Genomic DNA, 13,042 nt, shown 5'->3' on the forward strand with positions numbered 1-13,042 from the left:
GAAGTGATGTCAGAGGAGCATGCTTGCACCTGGCTGTCCATTTTGCATGTGTGTTTTTCCTCTTAAAACTTATTTCCTCCTCATCTTCTTCCTATGGTTTAAATCTCTCCCTGGTTTGGAGGCATGCTAGGCGGTGGCAGTGGCTCCAAGCAGTTTCCTAATCTTCTCCCAGCACATTCCTTTTGTGGTTGTGTTGATGGAGCTCCTACATCAATTGGTCATCAGAGGTTTCTGCAGGACCGGCTCTCACACTCTCTTTGCAGGGAGCTTTGGTGTCCCCTGATACACTTTCCTGGGGGCCCCCAGCAATGCAGCTGAAGTCATTCTTCAATTAATTTGCATAAATGACAGCCTCAAATGAATTGAAAATGTAGACCTGGCCTACACATACAGCAGAATGAAGTGGGAGCAAGGTGGCAAAGTCGACTGCTGACAGAGCATTGCATTTATAAACTTCAATAGGTTTTTAAATACAGGATTTAATGTGAAAGGAGCCTATAGTGACGTATTTCACTCTGCTACCTCATTCTGCTTCATGTGCGCTTCACTGCAGCCCTCTTTTGGAAAGTTAGGTGGCAGACTGCTGTAGGTAAAAATGGCAGTTTTTGAAACAAACTTTTACTGACATTGCACAATTGATTCAGATCCCACATGCTGGGATGTCTCACCACTGCTGCATTCCCCATATTTCTCCATGGAAAATCTAGAGAACTGATTAAAGAGGCACCAGTTTTGGCTTTTTTTTTTTTTTTGGTAGAGAAAGAGAAAAACCATGTAGCCTCACTTTCTCCATCCCCAGAGCCAACCTTTTTGTTTGTTTGTTAAAGGTGAATCTGTGCCTTTGTACCTGAAAGGCATGTGCACCTGGGAAATAGAGGGAGACTAGTGCAACAGGGACAAAGCTGCAATGGAGTGGGCTCTGAATGGTGACCTGTATGCCCTTTATGGAGAAGTACAAATCTACTGCTTGCCTTCCATGGACCACTAACTTACCTGAATTCACCTAGGGCATCCATGACACGGCTGATGTACACTTGCACTCTTTGGCTTGTTTCTGCTATTTTTCTGCAGGTGATCATGGCCTTGGAGAGAAAGCAATCATAATAGGTTTTTAAAAAAAGAAAAGCAAAAGTTATTATTATTTCAAAGGTTTACTGAAAAACTTTGAAAAGTCAAGCACTGGAATCTAATGAATAGAGGAACAGCTCTAGTTCAGAGGTGAAGCATATGCATTGCATGCAAAAGGTCCCAGTTTCAATCCTTGGTGTCTCCAGATAGGTCGGGAACCACAATTCCCATCATCCCTGACCACTGGACACGCTGGCTGGGGATGATGGAGTTTGTAGTCCAACAGCATCTGGGGACTCAAGTCAGAGAAAGCCTCTTGAGACTGATAAGAGAGATCAAGGAGCAATATGCCTGAAGCATCTATCACATTTCATGGAAACCAGATAAAAAGTATTTGAATAAAAAATTGGTTGCTGGGGGCAGGGGACAGAGACAGGAATCAGTGCTGTAGATCATTTGCTCATTCTTCCCAATGAAAGTTTCTGTCTGTCTTGCTACAAGAGGCTCATCTGCCAAGTCCATGTCAGGTTAGACGATATGTAACTTTCAGACCTTGTGTGGTGCCATGGAAAAGATCTTAAGATTTCAAGCAGAAGCTGTACTTTGCCAGCTCAGGCATCCAACTCCCTGGAGATCTGCCCCTGACATGGCATCACTCTGCCCATCCTGCCTCCCAGATGGCTAATAATAATAATAATATTGAATGGATGTGTTCCATGCTCTACCATTTCAATGGTGCTCTTCAGCTTGCTCATGTGTGATTCAAATAAGGGGAAGTGAGAGAAGAAGAAATCCTGGAATTCCCTTTGGGCCTCATCTTTTTCTGGGAGGGTGAAAATGACACTGATGGCAATTTTCTTCCTTCGAACCATTGCAGGATTGAGGCCACAGCTTTCATCTGCCATGCTGAAAGTTTCTTCAGTTGACCTGAAAAAGAAAATGCAGTGGGGAAAATTACAGCACAGCTATGTGCTCATTTAGAAAAATCAACAATGTTCAAGAGGTTTTTGTTTGATGCCCTAGTGCACTGATATTAGTAACGGGTTTAAAAACAAGGACTGTGTGTATGCATAGAGCGCTGGTTTTAACTTTTAAAGTCCTTAACCATTTTGAGACCATGTTAACTGAAGCCTACACCAAGAATGGGGAACCTGTGAGCTACCAGATGTTGGACTACAACTTGCATCATCCCCAGCTATTGGCCATGCTGGCTAGGCCTGATGGGAGTTGGAGTCCAACAACACCTAGAGGGCAACAGGTTATCCAATCCTGGCCTACACCCTTATTGTCCTGCCTGAGCACCAAGATTGGCTGCTTAAAAGTGAGCAGGCTGGTATCAGGTATCAGTGGCAGTTCCACATTTTTTGCATTCCCCACCCCCAAATCTGTCTTATCCCCCACTTCAGAGACTGAGGCAGGGCTCTAAAGACTTTCTGTTTTGCTGGCCTTGTGTGATTTTGTCACTGGCTTTTATGTTCCTGCCATTTATCCTTTTTTAGAAAAAAATTAAAAACTTCAAAAGGTGGCTCATTAAAAATTTAAATACAAATACTGAAGTATTGTATGAAATTTTCCCTCCCCAAAAGTATTAGTCGAGGTGCCACCACTCTTAACAGGGAGATTACGTCCCACTGGAAACAGGGTGTACCAAACTAGAGCAACTACACTGTGAAACTCCCTCTCCAGCAAAGTCCACCAGGCCATTAAAAATTATTATTATGCATGTACTTGATCTAAGCAAGCTTTTAAAGGCCTTTTTTGTTGGTGGCATTCAATTGCTGTTGTTTTTAACTCTGCAGTCTTTTGAACCAGTTTTACAGATAATTGTGGCAAGTCTCCAAGGCACTTAAGACGGGGGGCGGGGAAATAAAGTCTACAAATTTTAAAACCAATTTGCACAACTGGACTTCTCTCCAGTTTTTCCTCTTCTCCCTCCAGTCCCTCAAACCTCCTCCAGAAGGCCCCCCAGTCCTCTAAAGAAGATTCTGGGAGCATGGAGAGGGAAGGAGATGCCCGATTCCGTAAGCAGATGCCCGCTTGTGCTATGCTGGCTCTTTCCACAGAGTCTACAAAATCCTATTCTGGGAATATGCCCTAGAAACCTACCACCTAGGAATAATGCCGTTTTCCAAACTTGTTCTTTGACTTCGTATCCAGCGGCGGTGGTAGCTGCTAGAAGAGCTTGGCGACAGCAAAGGAGTCATCAAGAGGCTGCTTAAAGAAGCTGGCAAGAAAGCAGAAAGAAGCATCACCCAAGATGGTCCTTCAATAGTGATTTCCCCTGGTACCATGCTCCCCACCCCCAGGTCTTTTAAAAACATCTTCTCTTGGGGTGGGGTAGGAAAAGAGAGACCCACAGCTTCATCTTAAGAGCACTGAAAATGCAGAAACCCCACTACAGAGTGATAACAACTCCTCCGAAGTAGGGTCACACATTTTAGGAAACAACAGTTGGTCTTACTTAAAGATGTGGCAATGCAAGAGAACTGGCAGCTCCCCTACGCTTCCCATAGACAAAACTTAAAAGTCTTTGTAGCAATTACATTCCCAAATTCAGAAGCAAATAAATTAATATGTTTCCCCCCGCTCCAGGGGTCTTCTCGGATGCTGCCTTTCTGCTACTGCAGCAGACATCTGCTAGGCAATGAAACTATTCCCTCCTCTCCTCTCCCCAGAGATATGGAGGACCCTCTGGAGCAGATTTTGAGGACATGCGGGGAGAGGAAAGGAAGGGAAAGTTGCACTGTGCAAGTGGAACTCTGCATACACAGTGTTGCATGCAATCAGGTTTCTAGACTGTGTGGCAGCCCTACTTGAATACAGTAGGCTCCCTCCTGCAGAAATTCAGCACCAATGTATTTTGGGGTGGGGATGCTGCAGGAATGGCAATGAAGATCAGAAGGTCGGCGGTTCGAATGACGGGGTGAGCTCCCGTTGCTCGGTCCCTGCTCCTGCCAACCTAGCAGTTCAAAAGCACGTCATGTGCAAGTAGATAAATAGGGACCGCTCCGGCGGGAAGGTAAACGGCGTTTCCATGTGCTGCACTGGTTCGCCAGAAGCGGCTTAGTCATGCTGGCTTAGTCATGTCTGCAGACAAACGCTGGCTCCCTCGGCCTATAGAGTGAGCGCGCAACCCCAGAGTCGGTCACGACTGGACCTAATGGTCAGGGTTCCCTTTACCTTTCTAATGGCCTTAAAAAGACCAGAAAATGGATTTTACAAATAATCCTAGAATAAGAAACTAATGAGCATACATTTCCATTTTTAACACAGTATCAGGGTTCATAACAGTGCCATATCAAGTGTGATGAAATCTGGAACTGGTGGCTCACATGTCACTAAAAATTTCTTTGCCACATTTGGTTGGTACAGCAGAGAGGAGTGATATACCTGATCGAGCGATGCCACTGTCTCTGTCTTCATTCTGCCCCCTGCTTGGCATGTCAACAGGTGTGCTGTGCGCTGAAAGGGGGGGGGGAATAGAGGAGATTTAACAGGCATCCTATTTCTCACCTGCGTTTACAACAGGGCCACACAAGCAGCATTTTAAATTCAACAGTGATATTTCTCAAAGCTCCAGAGCAAATGCCTCAAGAGTGACAAGGAGGGGACGAGGAGGACACAATCGCAGGCTTAAAATTAGTCAAGTCTGCTTTAACAAACATACTATTGATCCTGCAAGATTATCAACGCATGTCTTTTGTCAATCAATCTTTATTACGGTCCAGAGACCCAACAAATTGTATGTCTTTTGTCTGAAATCCTAGTCTGACTTCAACTAGTTCGTTAGTGTTATCAGGTTGGAACGCTGATTGGAAGGAAAATAGCCATTAGCACTGTTGTGCAAACAGTTGCCTAATAGCTGACATGGTGTTATAATTATAGTTCCCATAAAGGTTTTCATGCTTCTGAAGACACTGAGAAATGAAGGAACATATTTTCAGTTTGAAAACAACAAAATCTCCCTTCAGGCATTCTCCTCACTGCAATTACCAGAAGGGGAGAGAATGGAGGAGACCTCCCTGCTCCTACTGCCAGTTATCATTGCTGCCACACCCTTCCTTCATAGCAGGCTGAACTTCTACAGGGAGCTTTTTCTAATGTATGTTCTCCATGCAGTTTAGAACATGGACCTTCCAGCGTACATGACCACAGCTGGCTCAAGGCTGCAGAAATTTACCCACTCTCTCTTCTCATGGGGTAGGGGGAAGGGAATGGACTCCATGGCATAGTATGGCTGGGAGAAGAAAGCCTGAGTAAGACTAAAGCCTTAAGTTGCCTAGATAGCACCTATGAAGCCAGGAGTGGTTTGAACAAGTATGGAATTCCTTATTCTCAAGACAAAAGATATGTGTAGACTAGAGCTGTTTTGTATCCCAATTTCAAGGGCAATGTCTTGGAAAAACAGACCCTACTTCTGGTATATGTTGATTAAAAAGAGAGTCACAGTCTAAACTCAACATACTCATGGACACATACACACAAGTGTGTGTGTACATGTGTGTGTATAATACTGTCAATTAATTTGATCTCTGGTAACTCTGAAAAGAGAATATGTGAAAATAGGTGATTATGTTCTAAATGAGTACCTTATGTAATGTTAATTACTATATTGCTCTGTTGTAACACACACACACACACACAAAAAAAAAATTAAATGAATTTATCATGGCATTAGTTTAAGTTTCCTATGTAACATGCTAGCAGGAAGTAACACAAACTATCCACAAGTTAAAGGCAACTTCTGTGGTTAGAAGTGAACTTATGCATCCAACCCATTGTTACTCTTACGTGCTTTAAAATGATAACACACACAAATGACAAATATCTGTTTTCAGGTGCCTCCCAATGCTAGGCTGAACAGCAGTTATAGCTCCATAAATTCCCAACATTAAGCAAAGAAGATTGATTGATTAGAGGGCATGCAAAATTTGTGACCCATGTTTAGATTAACTCAGATTCCCTTGATCACACTCTTCCAAAAGGTCAGCAATTCCACTATAAAATTAACTGTGCTTATTCAGTGGCATTTAGGTGACTTTACCATGTGGGGGCAGGGGAAGATAGAGGGGGGTGGAAAGAGAGAAACCACCCCAACATTATTACATGTGAGAAAATTAACAGAACACACCAGCAAATGATTAACTTGGAAAAAACAACTCCTCTCAAAACTGGAAGGGCTCTGTCATCTGGGAATAAATATGGCGCTATGAAATGCGACCAGCAGGGAAACACATTACTGAGGATGCTACATGGACAGCGTGAGGAACTTGCAGCCCTCCAGATGTTGGCCAAAAGCCATGGCTCAGTGGCAGAGCCAACTGCTTTACTTGCAAAAGGTATCGGGTGCAATCCTCAGGTAAGGCTTCTGCTCAAAGCCCTGGAAAGCTGCTGCAGTCAGTGTTGACAATACTGAGCTAGAAGGAGCAATGGTCTCCTGTGTTCCGATTGCACTGCTCAGCCAGTGGCACAGAGTGGCAGCCTCCCAGCAGCAGTGTTACTGCTGCTTACTAGGGTTGGCAAAGGACGGCATGCTGTGGATACCCCAGCAAAACCAATTCGGTACTCCCACCTTCACCACTGTGTCCCCCCCCCCCTCCTGGGAAGTAGTTATGACTCCACTGCTGGGAGGCTATTGCTCTGGCTCTGCCCCCACCAATTCGGATGGTCCTGATCCCTGACCACTGGCCACACTGGGTGAGGCTGATGGGAGTTGGACTCCCACAACATCCGGAGGGCCACAGGTTCCCCACACCTCCTTTAAATGATCTCTAGCTGAATATTTTAGAACTACCACCACCACCACCACCTCCTCAGCCCAGTCCATTTGTGGAGAGGAGTTATTGATCCCATGCCAGGAGATTTCCACCAGGAGCTAGCTAGAGGGGCATGTACAGGTACACCACCCTGTGCTCGACGCTGCACACAAACCTGCAAAGAAGGAAGCACTCCGGGTGAGCCAGAGAGGCCCCCCTTCAGCCACACCATGCAGCAGTTTGTTGCTACACAGCTGCAATACACCTAGAAGGCAGCAACACAAGAAACATACAAGACAAAACAGAATCAGATTACATGGAAATGTAACAGACCACGAACCAAAACTTGTGGTCCGAACAAACGCACACACAAATAATTAAACTGCTGAATGTACTTACCCAGGTTACTTCCACTGTGGCAGGGGCCCAAACTATTTGGATTAGAGTTCAGTCTTGCTAAATTGGGTTCTTGATTCATGTATTCAAAGCTACCTTGCAAGCTGTAAAAGACACATCCATCCAAGAAAGATGGATTAAGTTGCCAATGAGCACTTCCTCCCCATGCCGCCTTCCCTGTACCCCTGCAATTGGCTATCCATGATCATAGAGAGATTTCTAAACTTATGTAAGATAGCATCGATTTCACCCCCACACAGCAGGCAGCACTGCAATGGAAAAAAGTCAAGATCTATAGGTTGCATCCCAAGTAGCACTAAGTAATTCACTCCAACAACGTAAGGATTTGAGTTTGCACAACATAACTTTCCCTTGCTCTCCTCTGTCCCCACTCACCCTCTAAATCTGTTCTGGGGGTCCCCCCAACCCTGCAGAGCAGATTTGTCAGAGTAAGAAGTGAGGAAAGGAAAGTCCACTACCCAAGTGTAAATCTTTGCACTGACAGAAGGCTCTTGTTGGCTATAACTCTAAGAAACACCACCACAACTTGAAGTGATGACCATGTGCACAGGAGTTTCTTATTCCTCTACACCAAATGGTGAATCCCTCTACTTTTAAGAACTTAGTTATCTTTACATAGCCACTTCTAGCTGCTTGTTGTGAATTCTGAAGCCAAACCCCCCCAAATTTACAGTTGAGTCTCATAGGACTTGACACCTGTGCCTCAACCACCCAAAAATAATTTATGGTGTTGGACTCTTAGTTAATGATTACCAAAGCAGGATTTTTCAAAAAATAAAATACTGAGTTGAGTGAGAAATGCCTCCCCCTTGAAAATCTGAATCTGAAAACAGTAAAAGCGAGAAAGGAAGATGCTCTCACCTATTTGCACTTCCACAGAAGCTGCCTACTCTGGCGGAGAAAACTTTACTCATCATAAGCTGCGGAGGAGAGCTGAAAGGATAAACAATAAAACTAATAATTCAGCTGTTCCAGTAAGAACTCCATGACAACAAGAAGGAACTGGAGGCATTAGCTCACCGTATATAGTGGATCTTCAGTGTAGAGCCTTTGTAACTCATTGCTACTGAACCAAACATCATCTCTCCCAACATGTTGACATCAGAAGCTGGCCTGGTGTACTAGAAAGAAGGAAAAACAGTTGCTTCCGCAAACTTTGCCATATGCTGCTTCTAAATCAAGCAGCTTTTGAGTTGTACCGTTGTAGTACATTGAGTCCCAATGAAGTATTAACACAAGCAAGTGAAAACACAACAGGCGTAGCATTACTGAATTACCAAAGTTCTACCGATTCTGAACAGCCATTACTAAAAGCAGGCAGAGTGAAAATGGGGGACATCATATCACAATCTGATTTTGAATACATTTTTTAGCTGCCCTAATTTAACACGCCCCTCAGAGGATATGTACGAGATCATGAAGCAAAAGAAGGTCTATTGAAACAAATAAGATATACATGTTTTGGATTTTAAAGCACCAATATGTATAATATACTAAATTTCATTTATTTATTTTTACTCCCCCCCTATTTTCTTTTGCATGTCTATTTCATCATTCACATAAAATCCATACCACTTTTAGTTTAAAAAAGCTGGTGTACAACAAACATGGGATATGCAGAATTAAAATGTACTAAGCATTTTATACTCCTTCCTCTTCAGACAGCAGCTCTAGTGAGAATTTAGCCATTTTCAGCGCAGTGCAACTTGTAAAGCTATTCTTTTTAACTGCTTTTTTTAAAAATGCAAATGTATTAAAGGAAAAAAAAGGAAACTAAAGAAGGGAATAAGAATCAATACATCCATCTTAATTTATACATACAAATTGATACATGCCATCCAAATGCCTTTTTAAGTATCCAAAATTGGCATTAAGGCCCTCAAATCATTACATAAATAGATGGTGAGGATTTATCCCTCCAGGCCAAATGGAAAGCGATTCCTTACCACATATGTGGCAAAACGTAAGACCAATCTGGTTTTCGATTCAGTTGACTTGGGGGTATGTATAGATGCCAGTTCTCATGTTCAGGTTACCTGATACTTAGGAATGTCTTCACTGACGTTCTGCCTACTGTCCACTGAAGAACTACAGGGAGAAGCTGCACTGGCTCCACCAGTTGTTTGGCAACCCTTGCCCCAAGTCTTCCCAGAAGCATCCTATAGGAGGAAATATATTAATTCATGATAATGCAGAATCCCCATAATTTCTAAGCAACCCTGGCGCATTTCAGGGCAGAAAACATTGTCTCCATGTTAAAATGGATCCGCTTGCACTTTTAATCCTGGTCATGGCTGTTTTCCTGATCTGCTAATTGGGTGCTTTCCAGATGTTGTTGCACTCCCAAATGACATCATCCCCAGACAGATGTTTATTGAGGCTGATGGGAGTTGTAGTCCCAACATTTATAGGGCACCAGGCTACAGTATATGAACTGGACTTTTCTGGTTTCACTTTCCTCAATACAACCAAGCACTTTCGTTGCGCTCAGACCCCCAAACTTTTCCTGTCTTCTATTTACACACAAAGCCCATGTTCTGAGGACTAACTCTTCATGGCGTCGAGGCCAGACCAGGCTTCAGGGCCCAGAGACCTCCAGTGGCAGGCAGGGTAGGACAGGGAGCCCTGTATGGGGGGTGTGTGCCTCATTACTGTGCTCCCACAAAGTGGTGCATCTGCGCTGACAACCCCAGTGTGTCCCCCCCAATACTATGCCCTTGCAATCAACCCCTCTTCCCAGAGAACTCTGGGAATTGTAGCTCTGGGAGGAGAATAAGGGTCTCCTAGCAACTCCCAGCGCCCTTCTCAAATTTCCCAGGATTCTAGTGAGGGACAGCCATGGCTGTTTAAAGTAGTAGAATACTCTTTTGAATAAATAGAGCAGATGGGGGCCTAATTTATTCTTTTAGTTTAAACTCATTGATTAGCTGGGCTGGGAGTGGGGAGGTGAGCTCATTGCCACATGCTCCTTGAGGTAAGAACGAGCCCAACAAGCCATCGGTTTTAGAAGGTCAATAAAAACTCGCTCAGTAAAAGCAGGAGCATAACAAGGTTTTCTCTTCCCCAGCCTCACACCTACTCCTTATCTGCCCCCATAAAGCACACAGGCCTTTTGCACATTCAAACCACCTATTTACGTTCCTTTTGTAAGAGATTTTGCTTTGTACTACATTTAGTTAAGGGCTGTTAATCTAATCCCCCAATGTGACTGTCATTAGGGAAAGAGCAAAATTGTTGGTTGTCATGTGTTTGACACAAGCTACTGACAAGGGGGGGTAGGGAGAGAAAAGCCTTCTGTAATGCGTTTGCCTGTGGGCCACCCACAGGAAAAGCCTGGAACAGAATTCATTAGCTGTACTTCATGATTAAGCTCTGCTTTTTACATGCAAGTAGCCAGCCTAGGCTTCCAGATAAACAAGCCCAAGGGGAAGTTGGCTCAAACTGTACATTTGGTTGCTGCTGCTCTGAAGACTCTTTTTCAAAGAGTTCAGGAGAAAAAAGCCCAGTGAAGTGAGGAGTGAAATGGAAACCACGGCTGGAATGGACAGAAGTAATTTACATCAATCAGCCAAAGCTGAGCCTTGTGTGTAAACTGTATTCAAAATGAGCTTTTATTCCAAGATGACATCACAGAGCCAGATGCATTGCAAACCATATGTTTAAAGCATATGGCTCCCCCCACAGAGAATCCTGGGAACTGTAGTTTGTTAAAAATGTTGGGAACTGCAGCTCAGCGGGAGGAAAAACTACAGTTCCCATGATTATTTGGGGCGCGCGCGAAGCCGTATGTGTTAAATACATGGCGTGTATGCAGCCAGAGTTTGCATATAGACCGGTGTAGACAACCAAGTCTACATACACCTAGAGGCAAAAGAGTGGGGTAGCAGGAAGAGGGAAAGATCTCAGGCAGCCAAGAGGCTAGTTTTCCACTGAGATGTAAACAAAGAGAAAAGAATGGTGATGTTTGTATTCTTAAGCCTTAAGTAAAGGCGGGATATAAATAAATATTATGATAATTGTGATTTTAAAAAACTGTGGTCATTTTCTTATTTTATTTTTCTGCCTGGATAAAAGGAGGAAACAACAAAACCCATACCTGAACTGTTGTCTCATCAATTTTGTGGACTGCTGTGGAGTCAAACAAGACCTGTCTGCCCCGCCTCTCACAATCTTGATAGACTATCAAGCGGATTTCATTTAGGTCAAACCCTGAAGAGGACCAGCTGCGAATTGTAAATACAAGAAGGAATTAAGATAAATAGCCATTTATTCAAGAGACTTTTTCCATGGCGTGGTCTTGTGAATGTTAAAGCCACAAATGTTCTTCATACATTCACACTGAAAAGGTAGCAGAACAGTTGGGTATTACATCATGAGCCATTTCAAAAGTTAAGTCAAAGTATCTAAAGCAAGTAGAAAAGAAAAGTTTGCATTCTGTACATGTGAGACTCTGTTACATTTCCATTTAGTCTGATGAAGAGTTAGTGTAAGTATAGGCGGAAAATTCTGAAGAGTCGCTTTCCAATCTGAAGGAATACCACATACATCTCCACATACATGCCTACATGTAATGTTCAGTATTAATGTGGGACAGCCACAGTAGTATATACAGGAGTTAACTGGAAAGCCACAGCTAACCCTAACCCTAGTATTAGCCGGGATAGTCAGAGTGGCGAGACATACCAAACCTCATTACTCAACTCCAGGTTTCTAATTTAAGACCCCTAATAAACCATTCAAGAGAAATTGCAGGTTGCCTTAAAAGGAAGAAAGAAAAACCACACAACAATATTGTCTAGGTAACCCTTAAGACTTGGATTAAAAAAACAACAACCCTAAAATTCTACCTGAACACATATAAAAATCACTTAAGCATCCTTCAGCATGCCAAGGTCCGATTCTGCCAGGGAAGAGGTGTAGCCACAAATCAAACTCTTTTTTTAAATAGCTGAATTCAGGACAGGGAGCAAAGCATCAGCATCCAATCAGAGAGGATACTGGACATTCACTAAGTCCAGCCCACAGGCAGGAAGAAAATACTTGACATCTGGCTATCCCAGGTTAATAGGTAGAATATTCTCTTTCCCTTCTGACAGATGCTTTCTTGTGTGTTTGGAGGCAGGATAACAGGAGTAGATGTGTATTACCATTTTTTTCTATTACGGCATAGAGAAATTGTTACATACGGTTTACTGGCATATACGGAAGAGTCATAGCTGTCTCTTCTATTATAGATGCCAATTACCAGTTCCTCCACTATCCACCATTTCATGCAAATCTATGACATACAGTTCAGCTTGTTCATACAGTTAAAAAAACCAACAGGAGGGCTCTCACATTATATGCATTATCAAGCAACCTGAAATCTGACCAATTCTATTAAACTTATCTTACCTGGTATTAGCAACAAAGAGCTCTAATGAACTCAAATAGGTAAGAAATAAGTAGATGTGTCTTCTAAAACTAGTTTACCATCTTAACAGGCAAGACCAACTTGTGTATTCCTTGTTATGCATTTTTAGGAAGAACTGTTGATTATCTTTTGGGTTCAAATGTGCTCTTTTAAGTTTCCAATGAAAACAGAACTTGGATCTGTTTGCCACTACTGTACTTGAATCACATGGCATTGCCACCCTGCACTTTTGAAATGCACAAGACTTTAGAGCACATGAAAATATTTGAAAGGGCTGCTACAGTGCTTTGCTGTTGCAACATAGAGATATGCATTTTCTTGCAGAGGCTTCCCTTATGTATCATAGTTTCAATTCAGTACAGCCCTGACCTAGCTAGACCACACCTAC

At 43.2% G+C, this 13,042-nt stretch overlaps 1 protein-coding gene across 4 annotated transcripts in view; it reads right to left on the reverse strand.

Annotated features, from left to right (window-relative positions):
- FNIP2 (folliculin interacting protein 2) overlaps nucleotides 1–13,042 on the reverse strand; it is a 45,865-nt gene that overhangs the window by 15,596 nt on the left and 17,227 nt on the right. For 2 of the 4 annotated variants that reach the window (XM_081208740.1, XM_081208738.1), the window contains exons 2-11: nucleotides 11,338–11,464; nucleotides 9,278–9,400; nucleotides 8,262–8,362; nucleotides 8,103–8,174; nucleotides 7,224–7,324; nucleotides 7,000–7,089; nucleotides 4,459–4,530; nucleotides 3,175–3,292; nucleotides 1,794–1,995; nucleotides 994–1,082 (exon numbers count right to left, since the gene is read on the reverse strand). In XM_081208740.1, coding sequence (XP_081064866.1) covers nucleotides 994–1,082; nucleotides 1,794–1,995; nucleotides 3,175–3,292; nucleotides 4,459–4,530; nucleotides 7,000–7,089; nucleotides 7,224–7,324; nucleotides 8,103–8,174; nucleotides 8,262–8,362; nucleotides 9,278–9,400; nucleotides 11,338–11,464 — 1,095 coding nt within the window. The remainder of the gene's footprint in view (nucleotides 1–993; nucleotides 1,083–1,793; nucleotides 1,996–3,174; nucleotides 3,293–4,458; nucleotides 4,531–6,999; nucleotides 7,090–7,223; nucleotides 7,325–8,102; nucleotides 8,175–8,261; nucleotides 8,363–9,277; nucleotides 9,401–11,337; nucleotides 11,465–13,042) is intronic. The other 2 variants (XM_081208741.1, XM_081208739.1) reach the window with 1 other exon arrangement.

Source organism: Podarcis bocagei (genome assembly GCF_964188305.1).
Source record: "Podarcis bocagei genome assembly, chromosome: 9".
Lineage (NCBI taxonomy): Eukaryota > Metazoa > Chordata > Lepidosauria > Squamata > Lacertidae > Podarcis > Podarcis bocagei.